Here is a 20,861-nt window from a genome sequence, read left to right on the forward strand (position 1 = left end):
AGTATAATAGTAATGTTTGTGCTGTGATTTAACATTAAATAAGACAATATCAATGTGTATAATGATAGTGGCTATTTTATACACAGCTCTTGCTTTATTTTCTCTAGGATTCAAAATTTCCCACAGATATGCAACCGAATCCAAACCTGTACTTTTGTAAAGAAAATAATTGTCCAGCAAAATTTGACTACAAGCTGAATAACATATTTCGACTTCACAGCCTTCCAGTGAGCTGGTAGGATTCTTGATGTTTTATTAATGCCTTTGAGATTTTATTGTTATGACTAAATTGTGGTACTCTTACCGCCATTCATGGTCAAAGTGGTTTGCTCTTAGCCTCTTTCCAAATGCCTATCAACAGTGAAAGAATCTGCTCATAGCTGCTGCAAAAATCTTAAAACTAATTGGTCTAGGCAGTCGGTGGCAGTTCGGACTAAGTGCTCTATTGTGTGTATTGTAGAGCTTGCAGTTCTGGCTTAGAATAAAGCACACATCGTTTTTAGAGAGGTTTGTAGGGATTATTTTAAATAAAGCAACTACGCATTTCATTTGTTTATTTTACTTATAATTTTGCCAGTATGTATATATTTATTCTCATTAAGGAGTCATAGTTTTATTTGTTTTCAGGACCACAGTTTCGTGAACCATAATCACATTGGTTTGAAGACAAAAGTTACTTCTTGGTATTTATTAAAAAACATTATTTTATGAATCTACATATTTATATGCACAAAAACATTTTAAATCTTGTACAATTCATAGTTATTCAGAGTTTTTGAGAAAAATGTTTCTGTGGAGAATCTGTAAACATGCGTTTTATCATATCGGTCTGTGGCACATTAAAATTTTAGTAAGTGGTCAGCTTTTGTAGATTATCATGGATATATTATTTTCATTATGGCTTAGGCAAGTAATATTATTTCCTTGTATTTTCTTCTAATTCCAAGTTTATGTCATCAACCTTCAAAAGTGTAAAATTTGTAAAAAATGTATGGCAAACATGTAATTGCTTCCATTATACTCAATGAGGACAAATGTCTCAGGATGGGATGTTAACCAACTGTAATAATTTACGTACATTTACCTGTGGTTTTGTTTTTCATTTGCAAAGTTTCCTCTGCTCTTGATGACTCTATGTGTAACCTACTTTGTAAATCCTATTTGATTATTTCCATGTAGCAAGAACATATTCTATGATATCTTAAGAGCACAGCAGATATGATTCCATTAGGTTGGTGCAAAAATAATTGCAGTTTAAAAGGTTAAAAATAATTGCAAAAACCGCAATTACTTTTGCACCAACCTAATAGCTGCATGACCCAAACCACTAGGATAATGAAACTGAAAAGTTCTGTTAGTAAAGATGGATACATTCACACCTTAAGTATTTATTCTATTGCTACTTAACAGTGCATTTCCCTTCACATGCCGGTCTTTTGGGATGAGGCCATGGCTTTTTCTTTGCTTAAGTGACTGTTGATTGGAATTCTACAACATATTTCTTGCATAAACTACACCAGTAATGCATCATTTACAATTTGAATTTTGTGGTATTTTTAAATCTGAAACAAGAACGTCATACATTTAGGAGATGATCTCCCTACCTTTCCCTAGCATTAATTTAATTTTTATGGACAGCAGTTTTCCTTGTCACACTCATAATTCATCCCTTTGATTAATCTTTAATTATATTACAATAGCAAACACAACTGGCTTATGAGGAGATTTAGGAACAAACTCCTTTGACTCTTTGTAATCCTGGATCGTGCCTGCAGGGAGTAGCCAGTGCAGGCCTACGTGGGCATGCATGGCCGGAGAGCCCTGAGCAGTTGGGAGGCAGTGAGCACAGCTAGTGTGTTTTATAGAGAGAATGGGAAAGGTTGGTCAATCCAGCAATTAAGTAGAAGTTAAGGGAAAAGCTTCTATTCAGTGAAAATGAGAAGAAAAAGAAGGAAACATGTAACTCTTAGTCAAAGACAAAATCTGAATTTTAGCTTAATATATTTCCAGCCTTTGGAAAGACAGCTGCCGTGATAACTACTACCGCAACCTAGGGAATAATTTCTTTGCCACAGTCTTCACTAGTTAGTCCACTAGGAGAGAAAGCTTTGGTATTATGAGTTAGGCAGTAAAAAAACAAAAACAAAAGATTAGTAGAAAGAATAAACACTGATCTTCTAGAGTAACGTACGTAACGTACCTCAAAGGAAGATCAAGCTGTGACTATAGGACAACTCATTTACCTGGACTTGTTTTTTTATCTTCTTCATTTCCAATTTGTCTCATTTTCTGCTTCCTTATATTATGTTTTCTTTGCCATGTAGTTGTTTCTCTCCAACCTATTTTATTCTACTTCTTTCTCTGTAGTCTCATGCTATACTACCATCGCTTAACTAGCCATTACATAAAATTCAACTATAAATTTTTAGTGTTTCTCAAATAATTTCATATTTTCTGTTTGTAACTTTAAAATCAAATCACCCACTGCCCTCCTCCCACATACACACACAGAGGCTTGGTACTTTATAGGTCTTTAATGTAATGCTTATTGACTCAATTGTTTCGTTAAGGAATTAGAAAAGAGGTTTTTGTTTTACAATTGACTGCGAATTTATTTATTTATTTTTGTTTGTCAATTACCATCAGTGGAAATAAAGTTCTTCTATGGTATATAGATTTTTTAACTTCATCAATGTAACAATAATAATAATGACAATGGTAATGAAAGAATATCAGTGATAACGATAAACTATAATAAATTATGTTTTACTCAGTGTATATAAATGCCAGAATTCAGCTGCTTTATGCACACTATTTTTGACCTTTGTATTTCTGTAAGGCAGTTATTATTTTCCCCATTTCTCTCCTTGTCTTTCTCTCTCTCTCTCTCTCTGTCTCTCTCTCACACACACACACACAAATACACACACACACAGGCATTTACACACAAACGTGGCTCAGAAGTCCTTAGAATTACAGAGAGAGAATTTGTATCAGGTCTGGTTAATTCAAAAGCAAACTATAAAGCATTTAGTAAGTCATACATTATTTTATAGAAAAATATCAAGGAAGTAATCTCTATTTTTATAATTGGGCATACAATTTTTCCAGCTTATATGACCTATGAATTTGGCCAAACTACTTTTTCCCCTCTGACAAGCATGGCCGAGGAAAATTGCTTTAAACTTAAATATTAAAATAATTAATTAGATTTAAGTGCAGAATTTACAAATTACATATTCTTTACCTGGAAAAACAGATTTATTAAAGTGTATTTTTACTATGTTTTTCTAACAAGACTATAATAAAATAAATGATTATTAAATTTCAGATAATTTAAAAGCTCTTAATGTCTTACTAATTTGCATTTTTATAGAGTGCAATGTTGTAGGTGAAAGAACCGGAAGGATTTTAAATCAGAGAGGTTAGTTCAGAGAGGTTTAAGTTCTGATTTAGGTAGATGTCATTCTCCTACTTTTACAGGATGGTTTCCAGTGGTCTGGAAAATGTTCTCCAGTAAGTCCCATTAGTTAAAAAAAAAAAAAAAATCTTTCTTGACCAGACAATTCCCCACCAAGCCTATGCTATTTCCTCGGAAGCTTTTCCTTTTTGCTGAAAAGGTCGGCAGAAGTGCTGAGTGAACTAACAGCCTCCACTTGCTCTTCTCATTCTCCGCTCCAGTGGAGTTCCCTTCCTTTCCTCTGCTCTGAAACTACTCTTCCATGCCTGTGTGTGGTCACTTGTCTGTTCTCGTTTTCTTCACTTCTTAGCTGCAGTCAGTACAACCGACCACCCCTGGTTTCCAGCTCCTGACTCCCATTATTTGTGTGGTTCCGCTCTTCCTGCTGACTTGCAGGCTGCCCTGCTCCGAGTCTTCAGAGGTCTGCTGCGTGTCTGCCATATTTCCAGTTGATAGATTGTCCCTGAGCTCAGCCTCATGGCTTCATCTTCTCACAGTCTGCACTTCGTCAGTAGCCTCTTCCATTCTCAGGCTTTAAATTCTCTCCATATGTTGATAATTCCCATGGTGATATCCTTATCATTGACATCTCCCCTGAGCTTGAATATTTACTAGGCTTCTCCAGATTATTATGTCAGAAATAACTCTTTTCTCCCAGAAAACCAGGTCTTCTAATCTTCTCCATTTTGCAAAAGGAAAACGTGAATTTACTCCAGCCAAAAGCCTAGCGGTCATTTTGATTCCCCATTCTTTCCCTCACAATCCCCACCATTATATCTAGCAGTAAGTCTGATAGCTCTTCTTCCAGAATATATTCACATTTTCCCCTCTTCCCTTGATACTACTGTGCCCATGTCTCATACTGGTGCAGAAGCCTACTAATTTACTCCACCTTACACCACAATAATTCACTCACTTCACAATAGCCAAATGGATTTTCTGAAAATGTAAATCAGATTATAAGACTTCCTTCTTTAAGTACAACATGTCTTCCCCTTGTTTCGAAATAAAATCCAAACTTCTTACTGTGGCTTGCCAGGCTCTGCAAGGTGAGATGACTGTCCACTTCTCTTTGCATTGGACACACGCTCTTCCACCCTCCGTTGCTCAGTAACCTCAGCCACCCCAGCCTTCTCACTCTTCTGCAGACATACCACCCTCACTCCTGACTTTACACTAGCCCTTCCCTTCCCTTTACTTGTGTTGTTGCTTCTCCAGTTTTTGCATGTCTGACTCATTCTAATCTGTAATATCTCAGCTTAAATGTCACCTCCTTAGAGAGGCAGTTCCTGAAAAACAGCCACTATCTTACTCCCCGTTCTTACACTTTCAATCCTGTCATGCTACTTTATTTCCATCATGGTTCTCAGTAGACATGCAGCATACATTTTAAAGTATTTTATTAAAATGATTTTTAAAAGAACATGAGTGGTTAATGCTTTTTTCTAGCTTATATGTGTCAGAGACTGTCTAGATGCTCACCAATCCAGTTTCCTCTTCCCTGGGCCCAGTGAAAGATTGTATCCCACAGCCTTCTGAAGTGAGTTGAGTTGAGTGATTAATTCTGACCCTTTCCGGGCCTAACCCTGAAGACTTCCATTGGGATTCTTTCCTCTCGCTGTTTTCATCTTCATAGCTGGAGTTAAAGGGCTTTGAAAGTGATGAGATATGTTAGAAGGACCATGGATCCCAGTGTCATGTGTTGCTTGGAGAGTTCCCTAACCTACATTAAACATAGCTTGAGATACTGCTTTAATTGCCCTGACTAATGCACTATGTTTTCGTGAAAAAAAATTTTAGGTTACATAAGATAAATTAATTTATTTTTTTTTTAAAGGAAAGACTGAAGTTACTTTCACGTTCACTCATTCATTGAACAAAATATTATTGAGCATTTGTCAGGCAGTATTCTGGGCAATTACCGAAATACATAGTGATCTGTTCCCAGGGAGCTTATATTTGTTGCAGGGAAAACAGGTAATAAACCAATAATGTTTCATGACCACAAGTGCTGCAGAGAAACATAAAGCAGGTTTAAAGAGAGTCGCCAGGGTTGTTCTGAGGTGACATGTAATGAAAACTTGAAGAAGGTGAGGAAGTGAGACATGCAGAGAACAAAGGAAGGGGGTCAGGGGATCAGCAAGTCAAAGCCATTGAAGTGGGAACATGTGCAGAATGTTTCAACAGGAGTTCACTATAAACATGGTAAGTGAACTTGGAGAAGAGGAGGAAAAAATGAAGTTAGGCATTTGGGGACCAAAGGTGGTGTGAATTAGGACATACAGATCACAGTAGAGAGGACTTTGAATTTTATTCGGGGAATTTGAAAAGCTCTTAGAAGATTTTGAGAAGAATGATGCAATTTGACTTATACGACAAGAACATTGCTCTGACTGCTGTGTGGAAACTAGACTGTCCTAGGGGTTAAGGGTAGAAGCTGGCAGACTAGTTAGTAACTATTGCAGTAATCCAAGAGAGTTGTAAAGATTTTCTGGGCTATGATGACAGTGGTTTAGAAGCTAAGTGGTCAGATTTTTATTTTTTGATGAGCGAGCCAACAGGATTTTCTGAGAGGCTGGATGTGAAGTGAGAGATAAAGATAGGAGTTAAGGATGATTCAAGGTTTTTGGTCAGAGCAAATCAGAATAGAGTAACCATAAATTTCAATGGCAAAGACTAAGGGAGAAGCAAGCTTGGCATTTAGGGTTGGGCGTGTTACGTTTAGGAGGCCTGTGAAATTTCCACGTGGACTTAGATCTGGATGGGACCCCTTAGACCAGGGGTGTCCAAACTGCGGCCCGCAATCCATTTTTAATTGGCCTGCAGCAAATTCCAAAAATATATTTAGTTTACTTAAATAAACCAGGTGAGGCAATACGTACTTCACCTCGAGTGAGTGGCCCAGCTGTTTGTATATTTTACTGCATATGGCCCTTGGTGAAAAACGTTGAAAAAAGTTTGCACACCCCTGTCTTAGACTGTGCTGTGAACATAGATCTCACATATGTGTGTGTTGCCTGGCAAGTAGTTAGGTTCATGTTAGTATTATTTCATGCACTTTCCTAGAAGCAGAAACCAGAAGTAGAGAAAAAGTGACTAAGTAGCACTTAATGCAAAAAAAAAAAAGGACATTATTTAAATGTAACTTTTTACTATAGGTCAATGTAAAGCTTATTGTTTTGGCTGTGAATTCTGTGTGTTTTCAAGAAAACACTAGTATATTTTAAAATGTGAGTTTTCACGTACAATTTATTTTCAATAAATGGAACCAGGAAAATTGGGAAGCCACGTGCAAAAGAATACAACTAGACTGCTGTCTGTCACCATACTCCAAAATTAACTCAAAATGGATTGAAGACCTAAATATAAGACCTAGAACAATGAATTGCATAGAAGAAAACAGGTACCTAACTTATGGACCTTGGGTTCAGAGAGGATTTTATGAATTTGACCTCAAAAGCAAAGGAAGTAAAAAGCAAAAATAAATGAATGGGACTATATCAAACTAAAAAGCTTCTACACAGCAAAAGAAACTTTAAACAAAACCAAGAGGCAACCAACCTAATAGGAAAAGATATTTGCAAACAACACTTCCAATAAAGGGCTAATGTCAAAATATCTAAAAAATTAATGCAACTAAATAACAATGAAAAACAAACAATCCAATTGAAAAATGGGCAGAGGACTTGAACAGACACTTCTTCCAGGAAGACATACAAATGGCCAACAGATGTATGAAAAGATGCTCGACTTCACAAGATATTAGGGAAATGCAAATCCAAACCACAATGAACTACCACCCCACACCTGTGAGAATGGCTATCAACAACAAGACAAGTAATAAGTGTTGGAGAGACCGTGAAGAAAAAGGAACCCTCATAGACTGCTGGTAGGAATGTAGATTGCTACAGCCACTGTGGAAAACAGTATGGAGGCTCCTCAAAAAATTAAAAATAGAATTACCATATAACCCAGTAATCCCTCTTCTGGGTATCTACCCCCCAAAAATCTGAAAACATTTGTCCGTAAAGATATAGTAACCCTGTATTCATTGCAGCATTATTCACGGTGGCCAAGACATGGAAGCAACCAAAGTGTCCTTTGATAGATGACTGGATATGGTTCATATATACAATGGAATATTACTCAGACATCAGAAAAGATGAAATACTACCATTTGCAGCAAGACGATGGTTCTTAGGGTTATCATGCTAAGTGAAATAAGTCAGACAGAAAAAGTTGAGAACCATATGATGTCACTCATATATGGGATATAAAATTGAAAGAAACAAACAGACAAGACAAATAAGCAAAATTCATAGAAACAAACAACAGATTTGTGGTTACCAGAGCATAAGGGTGGGAGGGAGAGAAAGTTGAAGAGGGTAAAGGGGGTCAAATATATGGTGATGGAAGGAGAATTGACTTTGGGTGGTGAACACACAATGCAATTTATAGATGATATATAGAATTGTATTCTTGAAACCTATATATCTTTACTAACCAATGACAACCCAATAAATTAAAAAAAGTCAGGCAATAATTTTTATTTTTGTTAGTGATTCTATTTAAAAATTCCTATCCCATATAATTTGACTATAATGGGAAATATCATTTGATTTCTTTTTTAAAAAATGTACCCAAAAGGGGGTCAAATATGTGGTGACAGAAGGAAAATTGACTTTGGGTGGTGAACACACAATGCAACATATAGATGATATATTATAAAATTGTACATTTGAAACCTATGTAATTTTACTAACTAATGTCATCCCAATAAACTTAATTAAAAATAAAAATAAAAGATATACCTATACCAGAATATATTAAAAAAGAATAAGATGCTTACAAAAAATGAGTTTTCAAATTAGATATTAAATCCTTTTTATAAATTTATAAAATTTAACTATATATTTACATGGTATTTTACCATGCATATTTATAATAAGCTTAAATCATGTTGTAGTTTTTGTGTTTATAGCCCCCAAACAAAAAAGAAACATATTAGAGCAAAGTGTATATTTAAATTTTGAATTATCAAAGGTAAAGAACTTATAACTTCTTGGAGCTTTGAGAAAATTCTCTTTAGGAGGATAATTACATACAGATAAAACTATTTGTAACCATTACTTATAAGTAGTGTACAGAATAATTTAAACATTTTCTATAATATAAAGATTATATTAGTTTTGTTTTGTAATTTACTTCCTGGTGATTTTGTAGTTTACTATCAAAGTACTAAGATATTCATTTAACTTCCATTAAATAATGATAACAGTTATGCCATTATCTTTAAAAAGGAAGAGGTGCATGAATTTACAGTAAATGTAAACATACATTTTAATGACCTATTTATTTTTTGGGGTGTTTTCCATGAATAAATACATCATCTAATTAGGAGAGTAGATCTTCAATTTATTTCAGATTGTCTTTAGTGCCCTTGCATATATCTCTCTCCAGGTTCAAATTAAGTTTGTTTAGACATTTTGGGTTTGTTGAGCAGCTGTCATCTTTCTGAAGGTGGTCTGATTTGTTTTTTGGGTCAACTTACAGCTAAAATTATGGAAAAGCCTTTTCATTGGTCACAGATGACTCACAAAGCATTTTCAATTCCAGCATTTCATAGACTAAGAAAGAGACCTATAGTCGCCCTTCTGGGGATGGAACAGTTTTTCATTCTCTTTTAATTATCCAGATCCATAGTAATAACCACAGTGACCTACAAGAAGGCATTGTTGGACATATTATAATTATATATAGCAATTATGTGTAGTGCCGACAATGCATAAAAATCCCACCTATTAACTAAGGTTGGTGAAAATGAAACTACGCTTGTCTCTCTTAGGACATAGGTTCAGTGTTTGAAAAAATAAAGTCATTTAGTTTTTGCATAAAACTTTTTCTGGAGTATATTATTATGATAAGGCAAGTCAAATTTCCATGGAATGGCGATGCAGTAATAATCTTCCAGTGTAGAAGCCATCTCTCACTCCACCTTGTTAGCTTTATGCTGGTAATTTCTATTGCCTACTATGTAATAGAAAAGCAAATGGAAGATCAAAGTACAGGTTATCTTTGGAATGTAGAATGTCAGCGAGGATGGTTTAGAACTAATACCAATATACTTCTTTTTCTCTTTAACAATTTATATAGTATTTCAACTACATTATATTCACACATATAGTACTTATTATTCAATTTAAGTGATTAGAGGTAGAAATACTTGATGAAGTACTAGTAATCAGTGATTCTGGCAATTTCTGCCATTAATTGGTGGGGTGCCTCATGTAAACTTGTCAAGACCTTGTCTTTAATCCATAGTGAAGTTGATGCATGTGAAATATTATCTCCATAATTTATTTTTTTCGTGCTGTTCACAGTCACATGGTGCATGGGTTGTAAACATCAGTGTTGTGCTGATAGGCTTAGCTCTTAAACCAATTTTGGCAATTTTTTATATGGCTATGACTACGATGACATTGTCATGTTCATTTTATATTATTACTTTTTCATATCTGTAGTGTTTTATAATCTAAGTGTAAGTAATCAATTTTTTATTGGACTTATACACCCAACATACATAACAGTATTTATGTTCTGAATTCAACTTTAATTTAAAACTACTGACATTATCCCAAAGCAATAACTATTAACTCAGAGTACCTCATAAAATAGGATATATTGATAAGCATGTCTTGTGAGCACCTCAAAGTTAGCAGGTCTCAAACCAATTCCCTCTTTCCATCATCCTTCTCCCCTCTAGCCTCACCTTTTTCTTTCTCGTGTTTTTCTTAGTGTCATTATCATTCCTGGAGTCACGTAAGATGATCTGCGAATGATAATACCTCCTTACCACTTACGATCACATACAATCACTTAAGTCTGTGTATTTCATATCCACAATGAGTTGTACAGCCGTGAATGTTTGACAAAGTCCATCATCTGCTATTTAGGTTCCCCCAACAATTTCCTACTGGTCTCTCTGCCTCCAGATATTCCTCCAACTGGAATTTATCCTCTTTACTGCCATTGCAGTAATCTTTCTAAAATGATCTCTTATTTTTGCTTAAAAATCTTTAATTCTATGTCAAGCCCTCAAGACACACAAGACACCCTTCCCAATTTAGCTCCAACATATTTTTCTAGCTCTATTATACCCCCTTGCCTCAACACCACTGTGTTCTAGAATGAAATCTTTTCACATGTTCACATCTTGGCTCATGTTCCTTTGGCTCGAATGCATTTACCTTCTTTTTCTTGTTGCAAATACTCAAGCAACCTAACGAAATCCCCATTTATAAACCGAACGTCTTTTCTGTTCTTTTGGTGTACAAGATATAAGTACCAAGATATACATAATATAGGGGCACACAGAACAGATTCTGTTGAATTCCAATGACTGATTTGCCTGTCTATGTCTCCCAACCCCTCAACAAGGACTCTTGAGGGCATACATCATGTCTCATTACGAATAGCCCCTGACATATAGAAGGTGCCTAATATATGTTGGAGGAATGAGTGCATAGATTAAGTGAAAGTATTATGTGCAGCCATAGTTCTATAGCCAACTTTTAAAAATATATTATCAATTTATGATCTAGGTGTCACCTAATGTCACCCTGTTCTTTAAATTTAATTTGGCTTGCATGTCCAATGATTTCTGTGAATGTCTGTGATCTAATTTTCCTGCTCACAATCATACCCATAAGTAGCGTTCTTTGGGCAAATTTGGTAGCTATAAACACCAGTCTGACAGTAACAAGATTTACCTCTGTCATGCATATTACATTTGGCAGCAAGGTTATTTCTCGTGATTTGGTGTATTGATCAGGCTTAGCCGTCTGGCTCTTGTCCATGTGACTAAGCCCAGGTCACTCATTCAGTTGCACTCAGCTGGTGGATGTAAAATTCACAAAAACTTACTGACTTGTTTGGTATCTCAGTCTCCTCCTTTTCTCCCTCTCTCCACATGGTGTCTCATTCTATAGGATTTCTTCACGTGCCCCCTTCCACCCAGCAGTATTTTCTCAATTGCATTACGGCATGCTAGCTGGCTTCCAAAGCTTAGGAAGCTGAAGTTGCTACTCCTCTTAGTATGTGGACCTTGGGCCAGTAAGTCCCAGAGTAATGATTTTTGTTGGATTCTATTGGTGAGACACAGACCAGCTAAGATGTAAAGGGAGGGAAATAGGCAGGCACCTTTTGATGGATGGGGTGGCATGTGCACACAGTGAGAGAAAGAATTTTTGGACTGTGTTTGGATGTTATGTATCCTACCAATCATGCTGATGTTCATTAACTACATCCATTTACCAAGCATGCCATTCTTTGTCTTGCTTTCAAGTGCTGTATAATCTGTTTCAACGGTCTGAAGCACTTGTATTCTTGGTTATTATACCCTTCAAGAAACCTTCTGTGACCCCCAACATTAGATTAACTTCTCTCTTGTGGGATCCACAAAAGTGGTAGTTTTTAATCAAAACCTACTTACATATCTGAATATCTGAATCTCCTATTGGTTATCAGCTTCTTTGGGAAGAATCCTAGTGCATAATATAGCTTGTGACACATAGTTGATGCTTAAAACATAGTTGTTGGATAAATGAATGAATAAATGAACAAATTCATAGATAAAGGAGAGATTTCAGGATTCCTGGCCAAGTCACATGCACTAGAGATGGGCCAAGTATGCAGGATTTTAGTATATGTGCTGCCGAAGCGAGCACTTAAGTATGCAGGATTTTTAAAGAGTCTTCTGACAGAGATATAAATTAGCCAGTTTCTCAACAGACATTTTTTTTTTCCTATTCACACTCTATGCTTTGTGAAATTTTAAGAGCACAGATATATATTTGTTTCTAGATTATGGCTCTTCAGAGGTCCACAAATCATTGAAATAGCTAATATTTTTCACCCTCCCCCATGAAGCAGTTTTTGCCTCCTTGTGAGGGGGGTGGTATTGCCCTCAGGAGAATGTCTGAGTTAGGCAATAGGTGGACACATGTCAGTGTGGATTCCTTCAAAAAAGGAGATTTTTTGGGGTTTTTCTGTTTGGCTACCTTCTCTATATGCCTCACCATCTTATTTTTACAATTGTTCTTTTTAGGTCTGTTCATTACACGTATAAAAAATGTCATGTTGACATGACCATAAAATGTTCTAAAAGGTACCACTTTGGAAGAATGTTTGCAGGGGAGCAACCATTGCCATTGTTTCTTGCCATCACTCACCCACCACTCCCACCCCCAGGTGTGCTTCAGACCATAATTTTACTTAAATATTCTGAGATGAGATTGGCCTTTTCTTTTTGGAGAAGCTTCCCGAAAAGGCTGAGGACCATTAATGGAAGCCATAGGGAAGGTGCAGGGAAAGTTGAGGGACAAAGGCTCCAACTTCCTTGTTTGGAGGAGATTTCTCAGTAGTAGCTCAGTGCAGAAAACAAGAATACTTTTGTATCTAGGAATAAAGGGAAATTTTTAATGAAAGTGAAGTAGTTAAATCTAGACATTTAAGAGTTTAAAAATTAAATTAAAGTGTAATAATATAAACGTAAAACATCTTTACATTTCAATCAAGGAAACATTCTAAGAAATATAGACAAGAGGTATTGAATAAAATAATTCAATGGATTAAATAATTAAGAAGCCAGAAAATAGAAAAGTTAAACTAGAAGGTTAAACATAAGAACATTTTTTAGTGTATAAATGAAGATATTTTCTTTCTATGCCTTATAAACAAAGATATTTTCTTTCTATGCCTTATAAACAAAAATAGATGTTTGGAAAAAATAAAGAAGATCAGGTGGAAATAGGAAGACTAAAGATAAAAGAGACAGTGAACCAGTTGAAGTTAGAAAAAAGAGTAATTTAAAACTGGCAGAAATCAAAACAATTGGAAATACTAAAAAAAAAAAATGGTAAGGTGCTGCTGGGTGATAAAAGTGTATGTTCTATAAAGATGTAAGAAAACAAGGTAGAAAAATAGGAAAAATGGAGAATATATAAAAACTCTCTGGATATAAGCAGGTGAGGTTGAATTCTGGCTAAATGTCCCTACGGAGATTTTCAAGATGCACATCTTTCTAAGAGCCTCTGAGCAAACCGCATTTTCACTGTCACCCTGACCTGTGTCCACCTATCAGTGAGACATAGACCTGCCCTTGTTTGCCCTTTGCACTTGTCCACAGACAGGAAAGTGCTCATTGTCCCACAGTCTTCTGCCTTCAAGTTTACTCCACAGCCTAAATGGATACTCATTTTCATTCAAGGAAGAACATTGAAGCACTAGCATGCATTCAAAATACCATTTGTACCATAGACATTTTAGAATTTGTTACTATTTATAGCAGCAATTTTTTTATATAAACATAAGTAGATCTTTCTACTTAATAACTGTGACCTTTAATGTCACCTGGATTGTATGTACGTAGATTGTGTATAATGGAGAGTTAGATTAAAGAGTGTTGCTATAGAAATAAAAGAGGTATCAATTTCAAATGTACAATGTCAAACTACTAGCTGCTGTTGAAATGAGATTTATGTGTGAACAACATATTTTCTTTTTATAGTTGTTCACACAGTTTTCTTTTTTACTTTGCAATTATTTGGAGATACTGAGAAAAATTCTGTTACACTGTATTATGATCATATAACTCTGCTGCAAGACTAACTCTATCACACAAATGTATTTTATTGGCTTTTCTTGTATTTCAAAAGGTTGTATAGTTAGAATATTGGAATTGACTTATAGATCTGTCAACAATATTATATGTTATCTAAAACATCAAGTAGTGCTTGTTTGGTTGGGGTGAAGGAGTTAATGATAATAAGGACAGTTTTTAATTGCAGGAGAAATTACTAAGTATTATATAATTACATACAACTTTGTAAGTTTAGGGATGATGTTTATTTAGGTATATTATTTTTTCAAAAGTGGAAATACCTTTACTCTTTTATTTTCTTATTATAAGAATAATACATGCTCCCCCTTGATCCTCAGTCCAAATACAGAAACAGATACCACTTCAGGTAAATATTTTCCTTTCACAAATCCTTTGAATAGCCCCATCCCCTTCTCCTCTTCCTTACCCCTATCATATTATCATATTATAATATATTATAATCATATTATAATGACTGTTCTGAAACTTGCTTTGTGTGGCTAACACATTGTGGATATCTTTGTATGTTAACTATTTCATCCTTGTTTATATATCTGATTAGTATTAATACATTAATATATAGTAATTTATTTAATCATTTTATCATTTTACATATAACACAGCTGCGATTATATTTTACATAGATCTTTGTGTACTTATTTGTTTAATTTGAATTTATTATTGACATTTTGAATTTTTATATCTGTATTAGATATTTGTGAGTGCAGTATATTTCTGGGGTTAAATTACCTTACTGAATTAAATTACAACCTCTTTTTATGAATTTTCCTTTACTACTCATGCTTAATTTAAACAAATAAAACCACTAGACAAGTAATTAGTTATTGATTAAATAATAAATATGTTTATTCCAAGTGTATGAAAATTACATTTTATGATCTTAAAGTGAACATACATTACTTCTTACCTAAATTCATCCTATGCCCTTTTCTCTCATGCCCTTACTGATCTCCCTGCAAGGTTGCTCAAGTTCATGGTGATTAGAAACTCTCCCCCATCTGACCTCCTGCCCTAACCTCAGCTCTCCCTGCACTTGGGCTCATTTAATAACTTCCCTGATGGCCATTTTGGAGACCATTTATCACCAGAGCCATGCTGAGATCCCATCTGCCTCCAGTGTAAGTTGGGACACTTTATGTTGAGAGTGACTGAAAATATAACATAAATTGGTTAAAAAGTGTAAAGGAATTTTTGGACCAATTAACTGAAAAGATCAGAAGTAGGAGTAGCTTCCTGTCAGTTTGATTCACTGTTTTAAAAATATCACTGAGTACTTGATTTCACTGTTTTTCTCTTCTGTCTTTTGTCTTTCTCTTCTGTCATTTTGCTCAGGCAAAATGGCTGAAACAGTTTTGGACTTTGTTTCTCAACAGCTCCATCCAGGGATATAGAGGGTCTCCTTCCATAGCCCTCAAGGAAAGAGCAAAGAAGTTCTCTTTCCTGCAAGTTTAGGCAAATGCCTCCCTGGTTTTCGTTGACGGATTAGATTAAGTGCTATCCTAGAGTAGGAAACTGTGACTAGGGAGAATGGCTACTGTCTTGACAACGAAGACTTACCCTGGAGGGTGGGAATGGTATCAGTCCACATTGCTGATAAAAGAAGGGGGTAGCTCCTAAGGAAAAAAAAAAAAATCAAACAACAACAACAACAAATACCTGGGTATTGCTTCCAGAGAGCAAACAAATAGATACTAAGCAAGTATCAACCGTACTATGCAGATTTCCCTCTCTGCCAGGCTTACCTGATAATCAGTCAGTGCCAACCACTCCCTGTTCCCAATCTGTGGATTGTTCCCACGTGTCCCAACTGGTGTCTCTGGGTGTTTGCTCTGTTATTTGTTTTGAAGGTCCTGTTCTTGGAATGTTTACCAGTGTGTAGTAAAAAGAAAACTACCGAAGGTATCAGGCCGTCAGCCATTTATCTGACATTTATCCAGTGTATTCAGGACACTGTGTTATGTCCTGGACAGATCAAGCAAAAGAAAATGCTTCTCAGGATGGTTGTAGGGATTAAGTGAAATGATCTACGTAATACTATAAGAGATGATTCCTGGAGCATAGTTTGTACAAGGCAGATGTGAGTCTTTCGTTTCTGCCTATTTGCAATCTGCATCCTCCTCTTCTGGCCTGGTTTTCTGATCCTCTTGCTAGTCCTCCTCTCATCAAAGTAGTGACCTCAGATTGGGCCTCTGTTACCTATGAACATATCTTTTAAGACATTTTTATCTTCTAAATTGCACCTGTAAGTATTGCTACCCCTGTTGAGACTCATCTTTGATTTCCGGTGTGCAAACTATGCAGAACTATGTGGATTAAGTGAGAAACATGTGTGTCATGTAGTAAGAACTTAATACAATATGTTCTGTCTGTCTAGCTGTAATTAATGTCCAATGTTAGTTATAATCCTAACAATTGAATATATTTCTAATACATGAGGCTCATGTATGGTTCATTTTATTGAAACCAAAGATGCAAATATTTGCTTTACCATTTAGTGATGTTAAATTGCCATACAAATAATTCTGGTTTATAAGTTCTCAGTGATGCTAATAGAATTTTATTTTTAATTATGAAAGTCCTTTGAATAAGTTACTTTTGATTATTAAAATATAAAATATACTACATGGTGTACTAGATATATATATATATATACAGACTGATATGAAAAGCTCACCTTTTTTTCCCTAATTCCTACCCATCCCTCAAGGTTCATGTTAATTGTCATTAACACAGAGAGAGCTTCCCTGATCCACAAGGGAATAATCCATGTTATTTCCTTTATAGCACTATTTGTTTTCGTCGTAGCTTAAACCTCAAAGCTCAACTTATTTTTAATAATTTGTCTCTTTCACACAAAGCTATCCTATTTGATATTCAGATGTTTACCCATTGCCTTACATTCAGAATGACTGGAGAGAACATTTTCAGATGATGTTATTAACTTTTTATGTCAACTAAACAAAGGGAGACAGCTCAGGTAGGGTCCGGATTTCTTGAGCAGGGATGAATTTCAAATGCCACCACTTTTGAAATACCAATGAAAAAGCTAACATGGTTTGAAAGCTAGTTTGAGAGAAAATATCATTGTTTCTAGATTTGGAAAATATATATATAGTTACATAAATCACTTAGTGTCTCCTTGAACAGTAATTCTGCATTTTTGGTAGTAGTGTTTTGAAGTAAATTGGTTATAAAAGCAAAATTTGATTTAAGAAAATAAAGGTTAGATTTTTGTACTGCATAATTATTATTTATTTTGTTAATTTTTTTTTCTTTAACCCTGAAGCACATTGAAAAGGATTATTGCTGCTTAGAAAGGGCCTTTGTATCATGATTGGTTTTTCTCTGGAATGTTTATCATGGATATAACAAAGCCTTTCCAGCACTATATTTTAAATTTAAAATTTTATACTATTAAGCTTACATTATCCTGATGATACTTCTTACCTTTCAAAAGTACAATACTGTATTTCCTCTAGGGTCTCATATTCATTCTAGTCTCATCTTTAATAGATATAAAGTAGTAGGTTAGGGCTATGTAAACCAGAGGAACTAATCTATAAATAATGAAATATAAAATTACAATTTTTTTCCAAACCCTTATTTTTTATTAAAATATTTGTAGTCACAATACTTTGATTCTAAGCTGTGTTTTCTTTATGAAGCCCAACAAAACATTATAGATGTGTAAATTTTCCCCTCTGGAAGAAAAATGAAATAAAATATTACATTCTTATTATAGATAAGTGCAGATTATATTAACTTGATTAGTTAAAACAGCAAGAGTCATGGTTATTAATATATAAACATCACACTTAGAGTCTGTTATTGAAATGATGAAATAATTTTTAATGGCACTGGAAATTTAATGATATGTAGAAATGTATATAAAGAGGAAGATAAACCATTAACAGACTAGACTTTTATTCAATGTGGCATATAAATTTACTGACTCTACTCCAAATATGTAGTGTGTAGTATGATAAATAAAGTGAGAGAGAGAGAGAGAGAGAGAGAGAGAGAGAGAGAGAGATTGACTTAAAGTAAACCTCATTTGTCAAATTATATTGCAAGAACAAGTTGTTACCTGCACGCAAGCTACAGAGCCCTAAACTTATCAGGTCACATGAGAGAACTACTTCATACTTCATATATAATTACTGGAAAATAAAAAGATAGAGGATTGAGAGTTGTTGATTAGCATCTGAAAGTTTTATCTGAATGAATTGACATTTTATTCTGTAGCCCCAGCAATCCTGGTGGAAGGGGGAGCTGTCCTTGGAGGTGAGTACAGGAAGGTTGGGGCTAGGATGCATAAGCCAAGGAGAGTTTGCCCACTGTTGTGCAGGCTAGGTCGACTCCAACCTTCTATCCCTAGCTGTTTTACCAAAGACTACCAGCATTTTCCAAAAGTAAGTATCCCCCATTATATATTATTCCCTCCTGCTGAACAGAACATGGGGCACTCTCTCTAAGGATGCCCTGTGGTTGGTGGGGCCTGGAAGTTTTTAATCTCCATTGCCCTTAAAGGGACTATCACCACACATACATAGTCTTTATGACTGCCTCTGCATTGCCTATCAAGAGTTGAAATAGTCCTATCCTGCCACTGATGATTCCCAGTATCCTCAGTTTTCTTCTCTTCCATCTGTATTGGTTGTATCAGCAGGTACTTCTCTGGGAGGCCTCAGATTCTCCTGCAACCTGCTGAGATTGGTGAATGAAGACTGGTTTGCAATGGCTTCAGATAACTCTTTTTAAAGCGATGCCAGTTTTCATGTTATCCACTCCTTGTTTCTCTTGCTTACTCTCTTCTGTATATTTTTTTGGGGGGTGGGTAAATTCTATTGCCTAATTTCCTGTTCTTTTGTCCTTGTTATTTTATAAAGAACTTAGCCTATACATTCTCTGTGCTTCTCTATGCTCTACTATCAGAGATTCATCACAAAGCTAACAAGATGATGCACTCACTGTGCCTGGTTCCTTCTACTTTCAATGGACACACCACTTTGAGGATAGGGACCTACGAGCTCGCCAGAAGTCTCTTTTATATCTCTGCCTCCAATATTCCATGTCTCTACATGTCCCTAGGCAGTTTGAGGTTCAGTGACTTATACAATAAAAATGTATTTCTCACTCAAACCTGCTCAATTGAGATTTTCCTGTTTGGATAGGTTTTCCTGAGCATCTGTTCTCCAAGTGGTGACTCAGGGAATCTCAGGGATTTAGGATCTTTCTATGTTTGTAACACTGACATTTTCCACACATGATTCTGAGAAGGGCAAAGAGAGAATGCAATATCCCACTGGGGGTTTTATGGTCAGTCCTGGGCGTGTTACACACCACGAGAATTAGTCACATGGCACTAAGTTAGCTGTGAGGAGGGACACTGGGCAATGTATGCGAAGGTGGGTAAGCACACAGCAGGATCTCTGTCATGTCATCTTTGTGCTTTATTTTTATGCTTGGTTCCCTTCATGTTTATGAGATGACTGCAGCAGCACGTATATGTCCAGTAGGAAAGAGAAAGAAAGCTTCTCTTCTAACCGGGGACAGTGAGTCTTCCCTCCCAGAGCCAAGTGCTGTATGGAGGAGAGTTGAATTCCTGGACAAAATCAGGGTTGTATAAGGGAGGAAAGATGCCAGGCCGGTGGAATGTGAGTATAGTAGAGACAGACAGAGCAGAATGGCATCACAAAACCGAAGAGAGAAGAGAGATTTGAAAAGATGGAGTGGTCGATTTTTTTGCAAAGAGTTGAATAAGAGTAAGATTTTAAACAGGCTGATTTGAGAAATGAGATGGTCCTTAGCAAATTCAGTATAGGTAGTCCAAAAAAAAAAAAAGATTCATAGGATTCTTTCTGACGTTGTGGTTTATTAAGAAGTGCATGGTTGCTGAGGAAATGTCCCCATGGTATCATTCACAATGCTGCCTTCTTCCATGCAGGCAACAGTCTTTCCTAAGTGAATATTTTATTCTCAGTGAAAGTTTAGATTAAACCCAATGAACATTGAACTGTAAAGATAATATAAAAATATTGTGATACTTATCGTTTATTTTGTTAAAATGTCAGTTCTATTGATATTTAGCATAATGGCAGTATGTTATTTGTAACTTTTAACTTTTTCAATTCTCTTGATCTAAAGTTAAAATATAATTTATAAAAGTGAAATTATTTATGATAGCGCAGATACAAGCCGATGCTAATTGCTCTAATAACTTAGATAACTAATTATTATGCATTCCTAAAATGGAATCCCATTAAGTTATTTTACTATGATGGATGTAATCATTTTGATAATATTAAGTAATCTACACATTTTTCTAGAGTAATGACAGATGCTGTTCTAAAACTGTTTTAATGTGATGAATTATAATAGTTCACGTATTATCAGAATCAAGGGTCTTTAAATGCTCTTAATAATCATATCCAAATTTTCTCACTTAGAAGTAAATTGATTTTTTTATTTGAAATAACATATCTAAGGTGATTTATTTTCTACAAAACAGTTAACTTGTATGTAATCCTGAAATTAAATAAATAAATATTCAAACTATTAAACAAATAGTTTATATTTGTAAAACCCATGCTATCTGAATCATTAGAAAAGTTACTTAGCTTAAGCTTTCCCTGACTTCTTACTTGGACTTAATAACCTCGTACTGATTTCTCATAACTCTAGTTCCTCCTCCAAAGTCACTAGATTATTCTTTCAGAA

At 35.3% G+C, this 20,861-nt stretch overlaps 1 protein-coding gene across 3 annotated transcripts in view; it reads left to right on the forward strand.

Moving 5' to 3' along the window:
• Positions 1–20,861, forward strand: part of SPAG16 (sperm associated antigen 16) — a 749,410-nt gene that overhangs the window by 105,845 nt on the left and 622,704 nt on the right. For all 3 annotated transcript variants that reach the window (XM_074312750.2, XM_074312756.2, XM_088793833.1), the window contains one exon: positions 108–235. In XM_074312750.2, coding sequence (XP_074168851.2) covers positions 108–235 — 128 coding nt within the window. The remainder of the gene's footprint in view (positions 1–107; positions 236–20,861) is intronic.

This window comes from Rhinolophus sinicus, chromosome 17 (genome assembly GCF_057876585.1).
Source record: "Rhinolophus sinicus isolate RSI-liver-muscle chromosome 17, RSI-T2T, whole genome shotgun sequence".
Lineage (NCBI taxonomy): Eukaryota > Metazoa > Chordata > Mammalia > Chiroptera > Rhinolophidae > Rhinolophus > Rhinolophus sinicus.